The sequence below is a fragment of the Protobothrops mucrosquamatus genome, unplaced genomic scaffold (assembly GCF_001527695.2).
Source record: "Protobothrops mucrosquamatus isolate PMUCROS unplaced genomic scaffold, P.Mucros_1.0 scaffold1969, whole genome shotgun sequence".
NCBI classification, from domain to species: Eukaryota; Metazoa; Chordata; class Lepidosauria; order Squamata; family Viperidae; genus Protobothrops; species Protobothrops mucrosquamatus.
This window is the reverse complement of record NW_015388086.1, coordinates 559,102-578,313: the sequence shown is the minus strand read 5'-3', so window position 1 is coordinate 578,313 and position 19,212 is coordinate 559,102. Positions and strand designations below refer to the sequence as shown.

Below are 19,212 nucleotides of genomic sequence, written 5' to 3'. Positions count from 1 at the left end.
GATTCAAATATGTGAACAACCGGTTCTGTGTGTGGATGCAGCTTCCGGAAGTCCATTCTGGGCCTGGGCAACAAAAAATTAGCTACAGGCTCTGGCGAAGTGGTGCAAAACCGGCTGAATCCCACCACTGTTAAGATCTTTGATTTGACAGAGAAAGAGAACTGCAGTTTTGTTCTCACCTGTTGTAAAATTGAGAGCAAGGTTTCTTCACCTTTTACATATTGAAAAAAATATATATACATGCCAAAGAAGGGTACAAGAAGGTAGCTTTAAATCTCTTACAGAAGCCTTCTCAACCCAGTGGCATCCAACCCAGAGTACAAACACCGGGCTTGGGAATTTTATAAGCTGCCGGTTCCAAACCATCTGGGACATTGGGAAGGGCTCGGCTTTGAAGTTTGGGCTGAAACCACCAGCCTTTAAAAAAAAACAAAAACTGCCATTCAAAAGAAAGAGAAGGAATGCATCTGGCAAGCAACTCCCGAGATAACGCCACCTGCAACCTGTTTTTAAGCACGTGGCCTTAGAAATTCCTTCTAATTACCCTTACTTGCTGCTTTACCTACGGATACTCGAGGATATCCATTCACTTACGAGTGTATTTGTCGGGAGTTACCATTGCTCGCCTTTCATTAAGAGGCAGCCTGACAGAACCGCACCTTAGGATATGCATGCTGCCTTCCCCCGCCTAGAAAGAGTTAAAAGCCTGGGAGGGTGCTTGGAATCCAGGTTTGTTTATCATCAGTTTCTCTCTCACTCGACAGGTTCTTCCAGCAGCAACAACAGCGGCGGGCTCTCTCCGCGCCCGGAATCTAGGCGGGGCCGTCCTTCGAACCTTGCCCGCCGCTTAAAAAGCGCAGCGCCTTTTCTACCGCCTCCTCCCAGGCGCAAGCCCGGCCCTAGGATATTGGCCTTAAAGGGGAACCCGAAGCCACGCTTCCTGCTTTTCCCTCCTCTTCTCTCACCCGAAGCCCATCTGCGCAAAATGTTCAGGTGCGGCCTGGCCTGCTGGAGGTGCAGATGGATCCTGCCCCTTCTCTTGGGTATAGCCATCATCTTTGGCATCATTGCATTGGCTGGCAAGGGATGGCTGGAGTCGGCCGAAGCCCCCTACGTGCGTAAAGCCTGGTTGTGGTGGGACTGTCGCAAACAAAACCCCGAGGATGGGAAGTGGATCTGCGATTCGCTCATGGATTATAGTAAGTCTTGGTGGCAAGTGGCGTGCATTGTTAACCTACGGGGTGTTTTCGCAAGTCTCGCTTTATTTAGTCGATGTTGGGAGGGTTACGGTGGTGAAAAAAATCGAAAAATGTGTCCGGGAAGAAACTTTCCCGGGAGACATATTTTGCAAAAGGCGCACCGGTTCACATTAAAGGACATTAAAGGACAGGCCTTGCTTGGAAACAAATTGCGCATATGGCGTCAGCCTCGCTTTTGTGCAAAACTAATAGCCCGGCGAGCCTGAGAAACCGGTAATGAGCAGAAACCGGACTGCCATTCAAAAGAGGGGCTAGAGATCCTAAAGCGAGGCGCAGGGGGAGATAAAGGGTTAACAGGCGACGAGGCCTTTGTTAGTTACAGATTGCTCTGTGGAGGATTTTAAGAACAACCTGCCTCCAGAAGTTGTGAATGCTCCAACACTGGAAGTTTTTAAGAAGAGACTGGACAACTATTTGTCTGAAATAGTATAGCGTTTCCTGCCTGAGCAGGGGGTTGGACTAGATGACCTCCATGGTCCCTTCCAGCTCTATTCTAAGAAGCAATAAGGCGAATTGCCGCCTCAATCGAAATTATTCATTGAAATTAGTTTGAAAGGCTCTGGATAAAACTGGTTGCCGCACCTTTAACTCATCAAAACTTGACCAGCTTTGCTCATCGTGAGTTTGTTTAATGCACAGAAAGCCAGTCTTTGACTGCCCTGATTGTATTCCTCTTCTTCGTCATAAATCCTAACCTTCCGGTCAGAGCTGGAGAAGCAAATAGCCTTTGTGCTTTCAGAGGGGGTGGGAGAGCAACTATTCCTTTGCCCCCACTGCTGGTTGTAACTTGATACCAAAAGAGTGTGTAATCTCTTGTTAGACTGAGCTAGAATTGAATTGTGGCCAAATAGGGGAAGATCTGCAGCGCTTTGCAAGCTTTGGTAGTTAAGGGGGAAAAAAAACATACCCAGAAGTTAACATATTACTATAGTAGTCTTCCTGTGATACATTAACTTAGATTTCCTCAGGTTGGTGCCTCCAGAAACGTTGGGATGGCAATTATGAAGATTTTCAGACAGCGAAGTATATTTCAGATCCCAAAACATCTGGAGGGTGCTAATTACAGAAGATTGAGTGTATATACAATGGTGCCTTGAGAATTAATGGAATAATAAAGTATATTGGAGTTGTAGAAGCCGAGGAACTTGGGTGCTGCTAAGCATATCCTTTAGAGATGTTTTTTTAAACTCTTGGTAATCACTGGTTTTTTGCCTTTAATTGGAAAAGTCAAAGTGACAATTGCACAATTGTTCTTTTCTATAAAGAATAGGTATAATTTGTACTTCAAATGCAAGCTATTTCACTGGTATATTTCTTAAAATGTAATAGAAATAAATATTCTTTCTAATTCTTACCTTTACTTAAACTATTATTTTTGACAAAAAAGGTATAGAATCGGTTATTTAAGTAAGAGGGAATTTTTATATAAATTACATAAGCTGAGGACCCTAGCGCTTGTAGTCTGACTGATTAAAGGAAATAAATACATAATTTCCCCATGAACCCATTAAAAATGGGTTCCTCTAGGGAAGGAGAATATTCTTGATGACAGTGGGGGATTTGGGCCAGTCATTCTTGGGACAGCTGAGTCTACCCCCTCATAGACTTGTTTTGGAGATAAAATGGAGAGAGACTTCTACAGAAGCCAGGCTTGAATTTCTGGTGAAAAGCTTGAGATAGCATGTATTGTGCTATTAGTCAGAGTTGATAATAATTCTGTGAGGAGTGTCTAAAAATTCTGGCATGAATCCAAGTGTTCCTTTTATCTTTCCCAAACAAGTTTATCAGCTGCAAAGAACCTCCTGGAATCAATTTTGTCTTAACTGAAATCATGTCAAACAAAATAAAACACAGGTTTTGATGTAAAGATTAATGTATGAAAATACAGGCCAAACAAAAACTACAGTTAGTCCTTGACTTACAACAGTTCATTTAGTAACTGTTCAAAGTTACAATGGCACTGAAAAAAGTGATTTATGACCATTTTTCACACTTACGACCGTTGCAGCATCCCCATGGTCACATGATCAAAATTTGGACACTTTCTGTCATATATTTATGATGGTTGTAATGTCCCAGGGTCATGTGAACATCTATGACCTTCTGACAAGCAAAGTCAATGGGGAAGACTCAACAATGGTGTGACTAACTTAACAATTGTAGTGATTCACTTAACAACTGTGGCAAGAAAGATTGTAAAATGGGGCAAAATTCGCTTAACACTTAGCAACAGAAATTTTGGGCTCAATTGTGGTTGTAAGTCAAGGACTACCTGTGCGATCCCAACTTATTTTGCAACTCTTGTATTCAGGGTAGATTTGATAATTGAGGTCAGTGAAATTATGATAGCAAATTCTGCCCTAACCTAGATTTCTTTCTCTAAATCAAATATGGATAATTGGGGGGGGGGAAATCTAGGATTTAGAATTAAGAGGCTCAGTGATTCAATTTGGAAACAAAAACATTAAATCAAAATTTTGTGTACTTGGATACATGGTAAATATTTTAACATGGGTAGATTGTTTTATGTATTTAAATTTAGATTTCTGTGAGGGAAGCTAAACTGCTATTTCAGATGTGAAATTTTTTTAAAGATAGTGCTTAAACTTGGCCTTTCTTACAGCACTTTTTGTGTATGTTTTGTAAAGAACATCCAGATAGAATACATTCAACATGTACTGGGAATGGAATGAATGAACATTAAATCTTTGTATTATTACAGTGTTTGCTTCATGCGAGCTAACTAAGATTAATGTGTCACAATACATTAGTTAATTGGTAAGAGTATTGCAAAATTTCAGCAATTACCTGAGTGAAGAACTTGCTTACAATTTGTATCATGAATTCCTTTTTTTAAAAATAAGAAAAAACAGAGTGCAGAAGAGGAAGACTTAATACTTATAACGATGTTACTCAGATTAAAAATTGCAAGTAATTCATACACTGATTTTATTCCACCCTTTCGCTTAAAAGGAAGCTACCTTGGAGAAAGATCGTTTGTTAATGACAGACTTGCATCTGGCACAAATTCTTATTCAAGATTGTACTTGTTAAGTATTGATGTTGCACAGAATACAGAAAAGAGCCACTCCCTATGCATTGGGGAGGAAGGCATTCTTTGTTTGGAATGATAATTAAATGGCAGAGTTTGTAATTCAGATTTGCTTCAAGATTAAACTAGATGTAACATGGAGTCCTACGTATCTTTTTTGAATTATTTTTTTGTATTAAAGAATAGCTCCTCCCCAAAAGCTGTTTGTTACAGAAATTAGAATGTAGGAAGATGGAATACATGAGGAATAACCTTTTATTTTTAATACTGTGGCCGTCCTTTTCAGATGGAAAATAAAAAACTACAATCACTTTTCCCCCATAGAATGAAAGGGAAATGAAAGGGTATCCCATCCCATGACAACCGATTAAATTCTATACTCTTAGCAAAATGGAAAAAAAACCATAGGTGATTTAAATAAATTAGATGGTGATCTGAGAAAATATTAAGATTGGCCCCTCAAGAAATGGGAATGAGCAACTATGGCACCAAATAAAGGGTATGTTTAGCACTAAGATAATCAAGATAATCAAGTGGTTAAAACGGAGGATTTAAGATTAATGGCTGCATTTTCAGGTGAATTCAATCCCCCCTCTTGATCCTGTGTCCACCTTTGAGTGCTACAGGTCAAAAAGGATAGTGACAATTGTTTCTCATAATGGAGGATAGTAAGCAATGGGTTAATCCAAGGATCTATAATCAGATGAGTATTCTGATTAATTCATAAATGTTCTGGAAGTGACCAAATTGTCTGAGGATCAAGGAGAGAAACTACAAAATCCCAAAAGAATGCCTTCAAATCTGGAGGGTGAACAAATGTAATTTACTGTAAAGTGTAAACCTATGGAAGATTTAAAAAAAATTTACATTTACATATGTCAGATTGTAAGCAAGTGATCACTAACTAAGAAAGGGATCTTGGGATTATGATGGATAAAAAGTGTTGATTTAGTGTAGTCTTCCCTAGTGAGACCAATCTGATGTGAAGACTTCTGAGAATTATCCTCAATTCTCTGCTGTAATGAAGAGAGCTGGGAAATTCTGGGTGTTCAAGTACATTTACCTAGAAGATGATGAGGTTATGATTGCTGTGGAAAATAAAGTCCATATTTGGAATTGTAGGATAAAGAACTAAAATACATTAGTGCATTTGCACTAATCAGAAGTATAAACAAGAACTGTAATGGTAAAGTTTGATTCATTGACTGTTGAAACTATTTGGAACAGTGCTACATGAAGGCCATTTCTGAAAAGATACTGGGATACAATACTAGGTCTTAACCACAAAAAATTGTTTTGTATATTTATCTAATTGTAGCTTATTTAATAAACTATAGTTAAGTAAATCATGGCTTGGCACTAGGCCACAGGGAAAAAAAGCAAGCAATATATTTAGGTGGAAAGGGTATATTATTTAGGGCTCGTTATTTTAGCAAAAAGTCTCATTGAAAAGAGAAATTAGAGACGCATCAAGTTAAACTTGATGCGGCCGCGCGGGGGATTTTGGGGGCCTCTAGATACTCCCATGTAACACCTCTCCTGCGTGAGCTGCACTGGCTGCCTGTGGCCTTCCGGGTGCGTTTCAAGGTGTTGGTAACAACCTTTAAAACGCTCCATGGCAATGGACCTAGGTATTTGCAAGACCGCCTCCTACCACATACCTCCCTTCGACCAGTCCGCTCCCACAGAGAGGGCCTCCTTAGGGTGCCGTCGGCCAGTCAATGCCGGCTGGCGACCCCCAGGGGGAGAGCCTTCTCTGTGGCAGCTCCTGCCCTCTGGAATGACCTACCCCCCGACCTACGTACAACTGCAGACCTGCGCCTTTTTCGCCTAGCCCTGAAAACTCATCTATTTCGTGCGGCCGGCCTGGCGTAGTCTTAATTAGGTTTTAGTATAGGTTTTTATATGGGGTATTTTAGAGCAGGCCTTTATTTATTTAATTTGATTTTAGAATAGATATTTATTGTGATTTTTATTATCGCCTGTTCACCGCCCTGAGTCCCGTAAGGGAGATAGGGCGGTATACAAATCTAAATAATAAATAAATAAATAAATAAAATAAACTGTGCTTGTATGATTGAGATGCTGGACTTGGACTGGGGAGGTCCAGTCTCACTCCCCTTGTGACTGTGTAGATTACCCAGCTTGTTTTAAAAATGCAGTGATGGGAGGATGTCTTGAACACGGAGAGAAAAAGCTGTCAATAGAAGATAATCAACCAAATTCAGGCCTACAGTACAGTAGCTATTGATTCTTTGTAGGGATTTGCAGTTGTGTCAGATGAAAAGAAGCATCACAATATTTAATAGATAATGCCTTTAACAATAAAAGCAAGAGTCTGCTCAATCCCCTTAACCAATATTTTTCTAAGCTTACATTCAATGCAAAATGTATATATTTATATGTAAGGTATATATGATTCTTATCTTTCTTTTTCCCTCCCAAAGGTTGGGGCAGAGCTGCTGCTGCTACATACCTTGTCGGTTTTGTCATCCTCTGCATCTGTTTCTGCCTAGCAGTCATAGCATTTTCCATTGAAATCCTACGGTTTAACTTTGTTCGAGGAATCGGTGGCTTGCTCTTCGTTGTTGGTAAGCCTGTAGATAAGAGAATTGATTTTCTGTGACTTTCCTTCTCTCTAGAATGTGTAAAAAAAAAAAAAGCTTTAATTTCTTAGTCAGATCTTTCCTCCTCTTGTACAACTTTATTTAGATTTCATACTAGCAACAAACAACTGTCCAGACTCAATCAGGTCAGCTTTCTTAATTGGAGCTAGCCAGCATTAATTCATCATTTAGTTTCTAATTTGCCTCCCCCAAGTTTATTTTTTAATAGGCAAGTCTCTTCATTTTAGGAGGCACTTTTATATATATTTAGAATATTACTGTTGGGATGTATTAATAAAGATATTTCACATGAGTTTTTATTTGCATAAATTTACAATTGTATTATTTTGCAAAAATATATTTAATGCATCAGTATATTCCCTTCTATATTGTGGATATAATAGAACTTAATATCTTCAAAATATTTAACAAAAAACTCCTAGGATTATATGTAGCAAGTTAGTTATGGTTGAACCACAGCTATCTTGAGAATCATTTATAAAGCTTCATACAATTTGGTTTCTTTAGTTTGGGTTTATTGTCTTGCATGAATTAAGGGTGATTTTTGAAGCATAGTTTATAGATTACTATACAGTGAAGCTTTAGCCAATCATGATTTATTCAGAAATCATGGCTATCCAACCAAAGCTTAGTGTAGTGCAGGAACTCAACTAGAACCTTCACCTGGATATCACATCTTTCAGTATTTTTATTAATTACTTGGAGGTGGTGGAAGGAATGCCAGCCAGACTTGCTAAAGATAGAATTGGGCATGGCTACTAGTATCCTTAAAGATGAAAGAACAAATCAAAATTATTTTAATAAGTTAAGTCAAGTTGAGCAGCTTCTGAGAATTGGAAGTTGTAACTCAACCTTCAGGTTTTTGGAAGGCTGCAGGATACAGTTGAGAAGGGTAGTCAGATTTCTGTCTTATTTTGGCATATATGGGGCATTAAGAGTGGGAATGGGAAAGGCAAAACACTGTTATTCCCACACTTCATCCCGTCTCCATATTCAACATCCAAAATTGTGCCTCACAGTCTTGGAGAACTGCCCATGGATCCCCCCCCCCCCCGGGTAGAAAGCAGAATTGGAAATAACAGAATAAAATTGAGCAGAGGCAAATGCAAAGTTTTTTCACATGAAAAAGGAATCAGATATGCACAGAGAAGCCTGGTTTAATAATATTGTAAGCAAAAAATTGGAATTGTAGCTGACAATGCTTGAATATGGATGGCTGCAGAGAATCAAATGTGGTTTTAAGTAGTATCAGTAGAAACCCATTTTGCAAATCACAGGGTATGAGTTCCATTCTATTCTGTGTTAGTCATAATCATTCTTGAACATCTGGCCAGTTTTTGGTGCCATAATTGAAGATCCAGATTAATTTTAACAGTTTCGAAGAAAGCCAATATGATTATAGAACTGAAAATATCAGTGAGAAAACACATGAAAGGCTAAATATATTAAGCTCTGCAACAACAATAGCACAAAGCTCCCAGATGTATTTGGAGGATTTGATAGCAATCATCAAATAGCCATGATTTTTGTTATCCCAAAATGTAATCTGTTTGACAGTGCTCTGAAGTTACAGGAGGGCAGGTTCCAATGGAAAGTTAGGGAAAAAAAATCTTAAAATAAGTGGTTGGAAAGTGGAATCAGTTGTGCTGGATTCTTGTTTTGACAAGGAATATGCCTAATGGCTCCTAATTCTGTGATGTGTTTAACAGATGTAAGTATCACATTAATATTGATTTGTCTGGTTGCTATACACATAGTGATGTTTCATACATTGTGTGTGATAGATGTTTTCCCATGATTTTTACAAGTAATTATCAAAAGTTTTTGTGCTTATAGGAAATAAAGTCAGTGGTATACATTTTTTCCAAGCGTTTAGCAAACAGACTTGAAAAATCTAATTATTGGTAGGACCGACGATTGGTCTTACCAATAATTACAGAGGTAGGTCATTGAATGTTAGCAGAGTTCAGTCATCTCTCTTATGCAGGATTATTCTCCCTAGATGAGATTGCAGCAATCTCAACTCCATTTGGTGAGATAGCATGCAAGAAAGAATGCTGAAACTTTTAAGAGATTTAATTAGGAAATGTTATATCTATTTATATAAATGATTATAATTAAGATAGATACTCTGGTGTCTTGTACTATATTAACAATACCTCATTATTCAATCAATCAGTATGTAAAGCCACCAATCTCAACAAGTGATTGGACAACAAATATATTAAATAAAAATACAATTGCAACATATTGTTACCAATGTAATAATTTAAATGCACAGCAGTCAAGGAAATAAACCCAGTCAACAAACGCTAATACAGCAGGACATGAATCACTTCATATGCTTAAGGCCCCAATTCTGGGCACAGAGGCAGGTCTTTAGGATCTTGCAAAGGATAGCAGGATTGGGGCCATCCTAATCTCTTCTAATGTAAATACAGTTTGCTGCAAATAATCTGTGTGCTGTGAGATTTTATTTAATGCCTTTTTTCCCCTCCTTGTTTCCATCCAGCTGCTTTCCAGATCTTAGGCTTGGTCATCTATCCAGTGAAATACACCGAAGATATTATATTGACAGGAAGCAACATGTTCAGCTGGGCTTATGGCTTTGGTTGGGCAAGCACAGTGATTGTGATAGGTTGTGCATTCTTTTTCTGTTGTCTTCCCAACTGGGAAGATGAAGTCCTCGGTAACATAAAACCCTATAGACATGATGGCATTTAATCTGTTTGATGTGGACTTAATAAAAGATACTTTTAGTAAATAAAGCAATATGTGTTTGTTTGAATAACAGTTTGTTTTTAGCCGTTCCTGTTTTCAGACTTATTCTATTAAAAAAAAAAGAGATTGCATTCTGAAGTTTGATAACTAATAACAATTCCATTCAGGAATTAATTGCTTTTTGTAAAGGACAGAAGCTTTGGTGAGGTGATTTATTCCAAGATAATATTTTATTGAGTAAATATATAAGGGATTTTTTAACAGTCAGACAATTTTAAGTTTTTGTTTTTAGCCTGTGGTTCAAAATCTTTATCCAAACACGTATTAATAAAAATGTTTGAAAATGTAGTTATTTATACATTCGGTATGCAATCTTCTAAGCATTAGATTCTGTTAATATTTTTTACTGGCATTTCTGCTATAGCAATGCTTCATAGCTTCCTTCCTACTAAATGAATGAACACCATAGTATTTTGTGTGTGCAGGTTTCCCATGTTAAAAAATTTGTTGGATGCTTCTAGACAAGGTTAAGAATATGATAAAATTGCTCCATTCTGATAATTAGTGCAGAATACTTAGATAGCTATTTTGTGTTTCTTCTGGTCTCCCACCCCCATTAAAGAAATCTCTTGAGAGTGCATAAATGCCATTGGTGGTAATGCCCACGATCTTCCATTTTAATTTACCTGCATACCTCTTAACATTTATATATTGAATGTGTCTCATAGATTGAAATTAGGGAGAAGGTAAAACTGAGTTTCACTTTTCAATTTTCTTTCTCCTCAATATCTGATAGTACAACTTTATTCTCAGTATATGGTTTTAAAGCAAAAGAAAAAAAAACCCAGCCCCAAACCCAAATAATTATTAGATGGCAAACCTATTAGGCAACAAACAAAGCTGGTTTATTGGATAGTTGCAGTTAGAAAGTGCTTTTCTGCTGCTGATCTTCTCATCCCATTTTATCATGACTATACCCCATATACATATTTAGGATTCAGATGGCATTGAATCAAAGGATGGGTAAGGATAGCACCAATGTAAGGTTGATTTTTCAAGACACTTAAACTTTTAAATATGGTTCTGCAGGATTAGTTACTTGGGAGTAGAATAATGTAGGCTTGACTTTCCAAATTTAAGCATATATACAGTGTAGCTCACAGATAGGCAGTGTGATGTCTATGGGTATAGAGAACCTTAGGACAACTCCAGTGGGGCTAGTTAGGTTTCTACAGCATTGGACTTTATTTTTTAATTAAAATATATGGAATGCTTGCATGCTGCAAAACTAAAATGCCAGTCCGTGACATATTTATTTACAAGAGTACCTATGGATTTTTATGTAGAGTCCCCAGGGTGTTCCAGAATAAAAGTGGAACTTGGGTGTAAGCCTAACAAGAGAAAGATAATGAAAAATTGCAGCAGTGCAAAGCATTGGTGGAATGGGTTAGGGCAGAATTCCCCAAACTTTTGGGCACCAGGGACCGGTTACATGAAGAGAGGTTTTTCTGTGGACTGGGAGGAGGCGTTTTGTGTGTTGCCAGCATCCTTTGGATGGGGCTTTGTGTGGACTGGTTGCTGGTATGCTGTGGCCCGGTACTGGTCCACGGACCAGGAGTTGAGGACCCCTGGGTTAGTGAGAATAATCATGTCACATTGCCTTTTTAAAAGAATTTGTGTGAGTTGTTGCCTAGTTGCCAACACACACTGTCGTAGCCATTGTGTAAACAGATATACCTTTGGCAATCAGAATGTCCAGATTCCTACAGTATACATTCAGAATTCCAACCCTATAGATGTTTAGTCAGCAACAGAACACAGAGTTCAGTCAGTTTAATCTTAAATAAACAGAGAAGATTGCAGAGAATTTAATATAATTAATTTTAGTAGGAAAATTAAATAATCACTGAAAATATTGGGTAGAATGTGTGACTGGAATATGTGAAAATTTTAATTTACCTTAAGATATTTTAACATCATTAAATCCATTGTTAACCTGACAGCCCTCTGAATGTATGTTACTAAAAAAAGGTTATATACCATATATTTTATACCTTTTGGTAGAAGTTTATTTTGTATTTGTGGAAATATTATATATTGTAATGTATCATTTCAGGCATGACTGTTTTTGTATGTTTACAATTATTCTCAAAAGCCATCTGCCCACTACTGCATGAGTTAATTAATAAAAGTTGCTTAAGGTACAGAAAAATTCTCATATGAATCCACATTGTTTAAAATGTTGTATTTTATGCTATACTGGTTTGTGATAGAACGTACCTCTTAATGAAATATTGCCTATGTGTTCTGTAAATATTGTGATCTACAATTGAAGACAGAAATCTTCCATCCACTTTTATGGAATATGCTCATTGCCTTTAATAGAATTTGCTTTTTCTGGATAAATAAAAGTAGTACTGTTTTGATAACAATGATACGTTTATAAAGAAATTAATAGAATAAAAGTGTACTAGTTTAATAAGGGTATTTAATTCATACACCCGATTTTCCTTAAAGATCATCAGCTGGCAGAGTCTAGCTATTGCTAATATTCTATCATTTTATTAGTAATAAATCAGTAGCAAACATTAGTTCAAAGGACCATGTTTACATTTTCCTGGAGTAACCAGAGTTTCCTAAATTTCCAGCATTCAAGAAGACCAAGACAAAGATTCTTAAGTGTTTACATACATTCGAGCAGTTTGGAATCATATGTTTAAATGGGCATTTGAATTCTACATGTTTTATCTCTACAATAAAAAATATATACATTATATTGAGAATATACTGGTGAAAAGTTTTAATCGTTTGGAGCATTTCCTCTGAAAGCTCAGTGAAAAGCAAGGTGAGCTGGATGTAAATGCAACATAGGTAGTTTGGATGTGAGAGACTGCAACAGTCTTACATAAAACAAGAATTCAACTAATTGAATGAGTATACTGCAGTGTTGAGAATGCCATACTATTTAATCCAGAATGAAGATGCATGAAAAAGCATTTATAGAAAAACTATATGGTAAATACTGCCATTTTCAATATTGCTTCAATGAATTTCTGCACTGATCAGGGGTTCAGATTCAATAACCTTTCCAGTACTATTCTATGATTCTATAAGTATGAATTAGGCATACATAGAGAGTCGCTTACAGTTCAAACTTTCAATGTTTCCAATTAATGCTTCTGAGTTGATAGCCTGCACCCTCAATTCTTTGCAGAGTACCACTCAGCCCTTTCTCTTTTATTCAGAATATCTCCCATGGAAAACTATAACTACACTGGAAAGAGACAGACTTTTCAGTTTACAAAGTAGCTATTGACAACATACCAACATGCCACATAATCACCACATTTATTAGGTTAGAGTTGCTCGGAATTGGATGACATATAAATTTATTCATTATGTTTCCAGTTTGAAAATCTTAGCTATTTTTCTTACAATTTCAGTTGTACATAGTTGGGAAAAGGGACTTGATTGTCCTAAAGTCTTTCTGAGCTATCTTAGCTTTATATAAGAAACTGCAGATCATCTTGCTGGACTATTGTAAAACACTTCACTGAATAACATCTGGATGGTTTTACTGTTCTATTTTCAGCATCCAATACCATGGTTCAGTTGCCCTAGTTATAGGCTTATGTTCTAGCCCAGGAGTGTTAAACTGCCGGCCCACAGGCTGGTTGCATCATGCACCCACTTCCAGCTCCAGCAATGCGAAAAAAGTTGCGACATGTCACGTGACGCAGCGAGTTTGACACCCATATTCTAGCCCAGTGATGGTGAACCTTTTAGAGACCGAGTGCCCAAACTGCAACCCAAAACCCACTTATTTATTGCAAAGTGCCAGGGCTGCATTAGCATTGTGGTGCCCTCGGGGGCGTGGCCCACTGGGTGGGCGTGGCTGCAGTGGTCATAGCAGACTGGGTGAGCATGGCCGGGGCCAGTCCCTCGCCATCTCTGGGGTATCCCCAGGGGGCCAATGCCGCTTGCTTGCTCACTTCCTGCCCTGTCTCTTCCAAACGCCACGTGCTTGCTACTCTGGTGAACTCTGATGGGGCAACGGCGCGCGTGCCCACAGAGAGGGCTCTGAGTGCTGTCTCTGGCATGCGTGCCATAGGTTCACCACCATTGTACTAGACTATTTGAAGTGGGACTAGAGAAATTACAAATCTACTTCAGCAGTCTTCTTACCTATCTATAATTTTCCAGTTTCGTTCAATAAAAGGAGATTGTAATTAAATTGCTTTAAAGGGAATGTTATTATAATCCCCGTTAAAAAAAAGAAAACTCTCCTTCCTGCTAGGTGACATGGCAACTTATTTCCTGAGAGAAGATGAGAAATCCCTTAGTTAAGATACAATGTTTCCATAAAATACGTGTTGAAATTCTGAATACTAGGCATTTACCTTCAAATGTCACATTCATTACTCCAGCTGTGCAGACTTTCAATTATAGGATATGATCCATCCAGGTAGGTTTTTATTCCACTGACAATAGGAAAAGAAATATAGTATTTAAATGTCTCTTTCAAATTTATTATCTATCTTTATAGTCTTCCTTTCTTCAATGGAGCTGAGAACAACACACATTTCTTGCATATAACATCTATTATGTGATGTATTAAACCAGAGGTCTTCAAACTTAGCCCTTTTATAACTTGTGGACTTCAACTCCCAGAATTCCTCAGCCAAAGTGTATGGAAAATGGCTCTGTGCCCCTGCTCTTTTATGTAGAGGGACAATAACAATTACACACTTGGAAAGTGTGTCTCTGGCTAGCATCCTTTTCTTAAGGTGGCCAGGAATTGGGTAGGGTGCTGATGATCTTAAGAGAATGTGGGATGCCATTAATGCATCATTTACAAGCAGCCCCTGATAATTCACCATAGCAGAAGCAGTTTTGTAGTACAGTTGGGCTCTTCCAAAATTAATCTGAACCTGCAGTAATTATATGAATCTTTAGATTTCCCTGATCAAATTCTGTCAAGAATGCATGTCTGATTGCATCACATTTAATTAGTTCTTTGCAGATGAATTCTTATCTTCTGGACTGACATAGTGCCGCAGTCCAGCCAACCTTGCAAGACTATATTTGATCAGTTTCGGTTTGTGGCTCCTCAGGATGTGAATATACCAGTGATGGTGAACTTTTTAGAGACCAAGTGCCCAAACTGCACCCAAACCCCACTTATGTATCGTTGGGTGCTGGGTGGGCATGGCCCATTGGCTGGGTGTGGCCCATTGGGTGGGCGTGGCTGCGGTGGTAACAGCAGACTGGGTGGACTAAAAAGTTCAATCAATCAATTCCAACCTTGCGAGATCTTTTTTTTTCCCGCAAGAAGTTGAAATTGATTGAACCTTTTTTTTTTTTTTGCACACGGCGGCGGAGGCCTAAAGCGAAAAGGTTTTATAAAACCCAGCTGAAGGCCTAGGACTGGGACGATGGCGCGTGTGCCCACAGAGAGGTCTCTGCGTGCCACCTGTGGCACGCGTGCCATAGGTTCGCCACCACGGGAATATATGTTTCAAAGTGGTATGACTTAAGTGGTCCTTTCATTGACTTCATCCTGCAATGAGGCTATTGTGATTGGCCTACATCAGGGGTGTCAAACTCCTGGCCTGTGGGCCAGATGCATCATAGCGAAACCACTCCCCGCCCTATTGCCAGCACTGGCAAAAAAGTTGCGATACGTCGCGACACGTCATGTGACGTTGCGAGTTTGATACCCCTGGCCTAGATAATACCAATGCTTCACTAAGATAGGAAAGCCCGTAACATGTTCAAAAGAGCTATAAATACTGGTCTTTTCAGTCTTCTTCTGTAACTATGAATAGTTTTTAAATGGATTTTATACTGAATTTATTTTCTTTATTCAATTGATCTAAATTGCATAAAAATTGTACTGAGGCTTCTGGGGAGAGTAGTAGAGAAATCAAATATTCCAAAAGGCAGTTCAGCATTAAAAAAAAGTTTATTTCAATACCTAGAAAGCAAGCTGTTTTAATAAAATCAGGTCCTTGGCAATTATTTTGCTGGATGAAAACAAGTCTCACATTCTGGTTTCAGTCAAATATCTTTGAACACACTGCTATCACAAGGTCACCTCACAAGGCAATCTTTAACTAGATATAATCTGAATAACTTCCTTTGTGCATATCTAATTGAGGCCTTCCAAAAGAAATAGGCTGTATGGCTGAAATCCCGTCCACTATCACTAACATGGATCTAGGATTCATTTCCCTCTTGTATCAACTTCTTGGCATGCACACAGCTGTCCCTATTGCAGCCCAAAGTGTCCAAGTATAAAAAGCAGGTAGAACCTCATCCGTTTTTACGCTTGCAACATAATTTTACTGTATGACTGAAAAAAAGCCATAGGTATCCCTCCTAAACCCCTAAATCATGAACCTCTCACAAAGCAAATTTAGTAGTATGAGAATCAGATTAAAAGGAGAAATTATTATGGATATAACCAGGGCTTTTTTTGTCATAGAACGCACCAGAATGGAGTTCCGGCACCTTTTTTTTAATGGATATTTTCCAGAGTTGTGTTCTTTTCCTATTGTTGCCCTTCCTATCCTCGTTTGTTTTTGAAAATGCCCTGCTGGCAGTACAGTGGGGGTGGGGTCCCCTCTGGCGCTGTATGCCTCCTCTAGGAGGAGCCATGAGGCGCCGGAGCACCACAGGCGGAGTGTGGCTTGATTGGCTGGGTCGGACCATGTGGTGTGGAAGCCAATGGTGGCGGTGGGAGACACATAAACATGGAGGCCATCTTTCATGAGAAGGTGAGCGAGCCTTTTGCCTTCCCTTATAGAAGGTGGGGTTAAAAAGAGGCGAAGCGAGAGGAAAGAAAGGCGGCTGGCGTGGAAGTTTGCCCGACAGCAAAACTTTGCTGTTTCAGTTCCTTGGGTAGTTCAAAGGCTGAGATGTCTACAAAAATTTCTTTTTAGTCTTTTATACTTTATATTCAAACCACAGAGGGGAAGAATAAGAATAAAGCCAATGTCTTGTGATTTGGAGGTATTATTATTAACAATATATATTAATTATGTATTGGTCAGATGTAAAGGTAGACCTACAGCATGAGGTTTAATCAGATCTATTTATTAAATTGGGTTTAACTTAAAGGTAAATTAAAAGTAATCTGTTCACTGACAAAGTTTCAACTTTAATTTGTTTCAAGTCAATATCCATATTAAACTCCAAATGTAAATTTTTCCACCTTGTTTGATAACTTCTTAAAAACAACCAGGGCTTTTTTTCAGCCGGAACGCGGCGGAACCGCGTTCCGGCACCTTTTTCCGGGCCGGCCGCACCGGAAATAGCCCCTCCCAAATTTTACTTGCATCCTGTTCTCTAAAGGGGCGGTCCTAGGGTTTGATGAGGGCGTGGCCAGGTTTGAGTTCCGCCACCTTTTCTCCGAGAAAAAAAGCCCTGAAAACAACTCAATCTTTTACAAACAACCAAATTTTGTTTTATTGGGCCAATTTCATTCCACATAGAAAGCTGACATTTCCACTCATTAAACTAAATGGGTATGCTGGTGGTAAATGTCCCAAAAGATTAATAAAATGCCTTCTTGTAATTTAAAGCCACACAGTGCATAGTAACATTAATAGTATTAACTTACCTTGAACAAAATCCTAGTCTTTTAGATACACTAAAAATTGAAGGTTTTTTTTTTCAACTACAAAGGTAAACCTTGTAGGGTAGGCAAGGCGGGATTGTATGATGTGTGTGAATTCCGGCACCTTTTTTTTTTTTTTTTTTACAAAAAAAGCACTGGATATAACCAAAAAGGAAGAGGAATCAGTTCCCATTTTCTGATTCTCAGTATTATTTTGTCTCGATACTGCTAAAAGTGCTACTATTATGATCAGCATGCTAGATTTTACATCAGATGATATATTTTACACTGTTATTTGCCAGTCCCTACAGAAGTTAATCTTGTGGTTGAAAGCCTGGGGCTTGAAAAGGAAACGTATATATTAAAATAATAAAGGAAAAGATTATGTTCTATGTTTATGTTGCTTGAAGGGCAACTGGCAGACTGGTGGAATGAATGAGGAGAAGGTTGATGGGAAAAGTTCTCCTCTGATCTAAAAGATGAGGAACTACGCTCATAGCAGATCCTTCTTCTATGGCTGGAGCAACATGGATTCTGAGAATGCCACTCTATATCTCCTGGATGTAAATATTAATCCTTAAGAGAATTAAGGAGCTACGAAGTCAATTAGTTTTCATTCAAGCCACTCCTATGGATTCTTATACAAACTCTGTCAAGGGAAAGTGCTTCGATTTCATGATTGTGGTCACTATTTTGACTTTGGGGGCTCCATATTTTTAACATATTTTATATCTTTTATATTTTTTCATAAATTGTGCTATTATCCCACATACCCAGCATTTTATAATTTTTCAACTTGGTCTCTGATCTAATCTTGACAGAGGTGTTAGGTCTTACATTAACTTCAACATTTCATCAAAAGCATTTGAAAAAAACACTGGAATCTGCCAAGTTGGGTACCATTACCTGTTTTTAAGCTCAACAACTATTGCCTAGGCCCTAGGGCAGATTTTTTTTAAGTGTAAAAAAATACATCCCAATCAGGCAAATAATTTTGACTAGCAAGGCTGATCAGTTGCACCAATGTAAATACAGCTGACCCCTTGTTTCTGAAAGACATCAATGAATAGTGTTGCCTTTGATCCACCACCAGCCTGCCATAAACACAACCTCCTCTTTCTTCTCTACTTCAAAACTACTGTTTTCTAACATTAATATTTCAAACTAAGAGCAAATAGATGAACTCATCTACCTTGTTACAAATGGATGAAGATATTTGAAAACTTGGAAATACCAGTAGAAGCATGTGGTAAGGAATGAAGTAAAAACAAGAAATGCTTCTATCCTTTGTGTTATATGGAACCAGGGGGTTGGGTTTACAGGAAGAAAGAAAAGCATAGTTACCATATAATTGGAAGGAGGATTAGAGGTCATTTAGTCTATTCCTTATAACATTTTGAAGAGCTGACCATCTAGCCACTATTAAAAGACCTGTACTGAAGGAAAGTGCATTATTTTGCATAGCATCCTGGATCAGTTAGGAAGCTCTTCCTTGTATCCAGCCTGAATCTCCCCAGAATCGCTGTCAGCCTGGCAATCAGGGAAAAAATGACCAAGGGGGGCTGTGACCAGTGGCCAGGGGGAAGGAAGTATTCCACCGCAGGCACGCTAACTAATTGAAGGAAAGGCAGTGGTAAGAAGGAATGAGTTAAATAGATGGACTTCAAATTCATCTAGTTGTCTTGATTTAACCCAGGGGTAGTCAACCTTGGCTCTTTTATGACTCGTGGACTTCAATTCCCAGAATTCCTGAGCCAGCTTAGCTGGCTTAGGAATTCTGGGAGTTGAAGTCCACGAGTCATAAAAGAGCCAAGGTTGATTACCCCTGATTTAACCTGTTATGGATAACTTTTAATATTTTATTCCAGTTTCCCTGTCAAACACAGTTCATTGGTCTTTGGTATATTAATTCCCCAGTACATTAATTTCAGA

The 19,212-nt window shown here is 38.4% G+C and overlaps 1 protein-coding gene across 1 annotated transcript; it reads left to right on the top strand.

The window, feature by feature from the left end:
• Positions 1–770: 770 nt before the first annotated feature.
• On the top strand, positions 771–9,706 carry LOC107294502 (p53 apoptosis effector related to PMP-22). Its single transcript, XM_015823734.1, has 3 exons — positions 771–1,199; positions 6,759–6,902; positions 9,451–9,706. Exons 1-3 carry the CDS (start codon positions 986–988, stop codon positions 9,660–9,662), a joined length of 570 nt encoding a protein of 189 aa, XP_015679220.1. The 5' UTR covers positions 771–985; the 3' UTR covers positions 9,663–9,706.
• Positions 9,707–19,212: the final 9,506 nt, after the last annotated feature.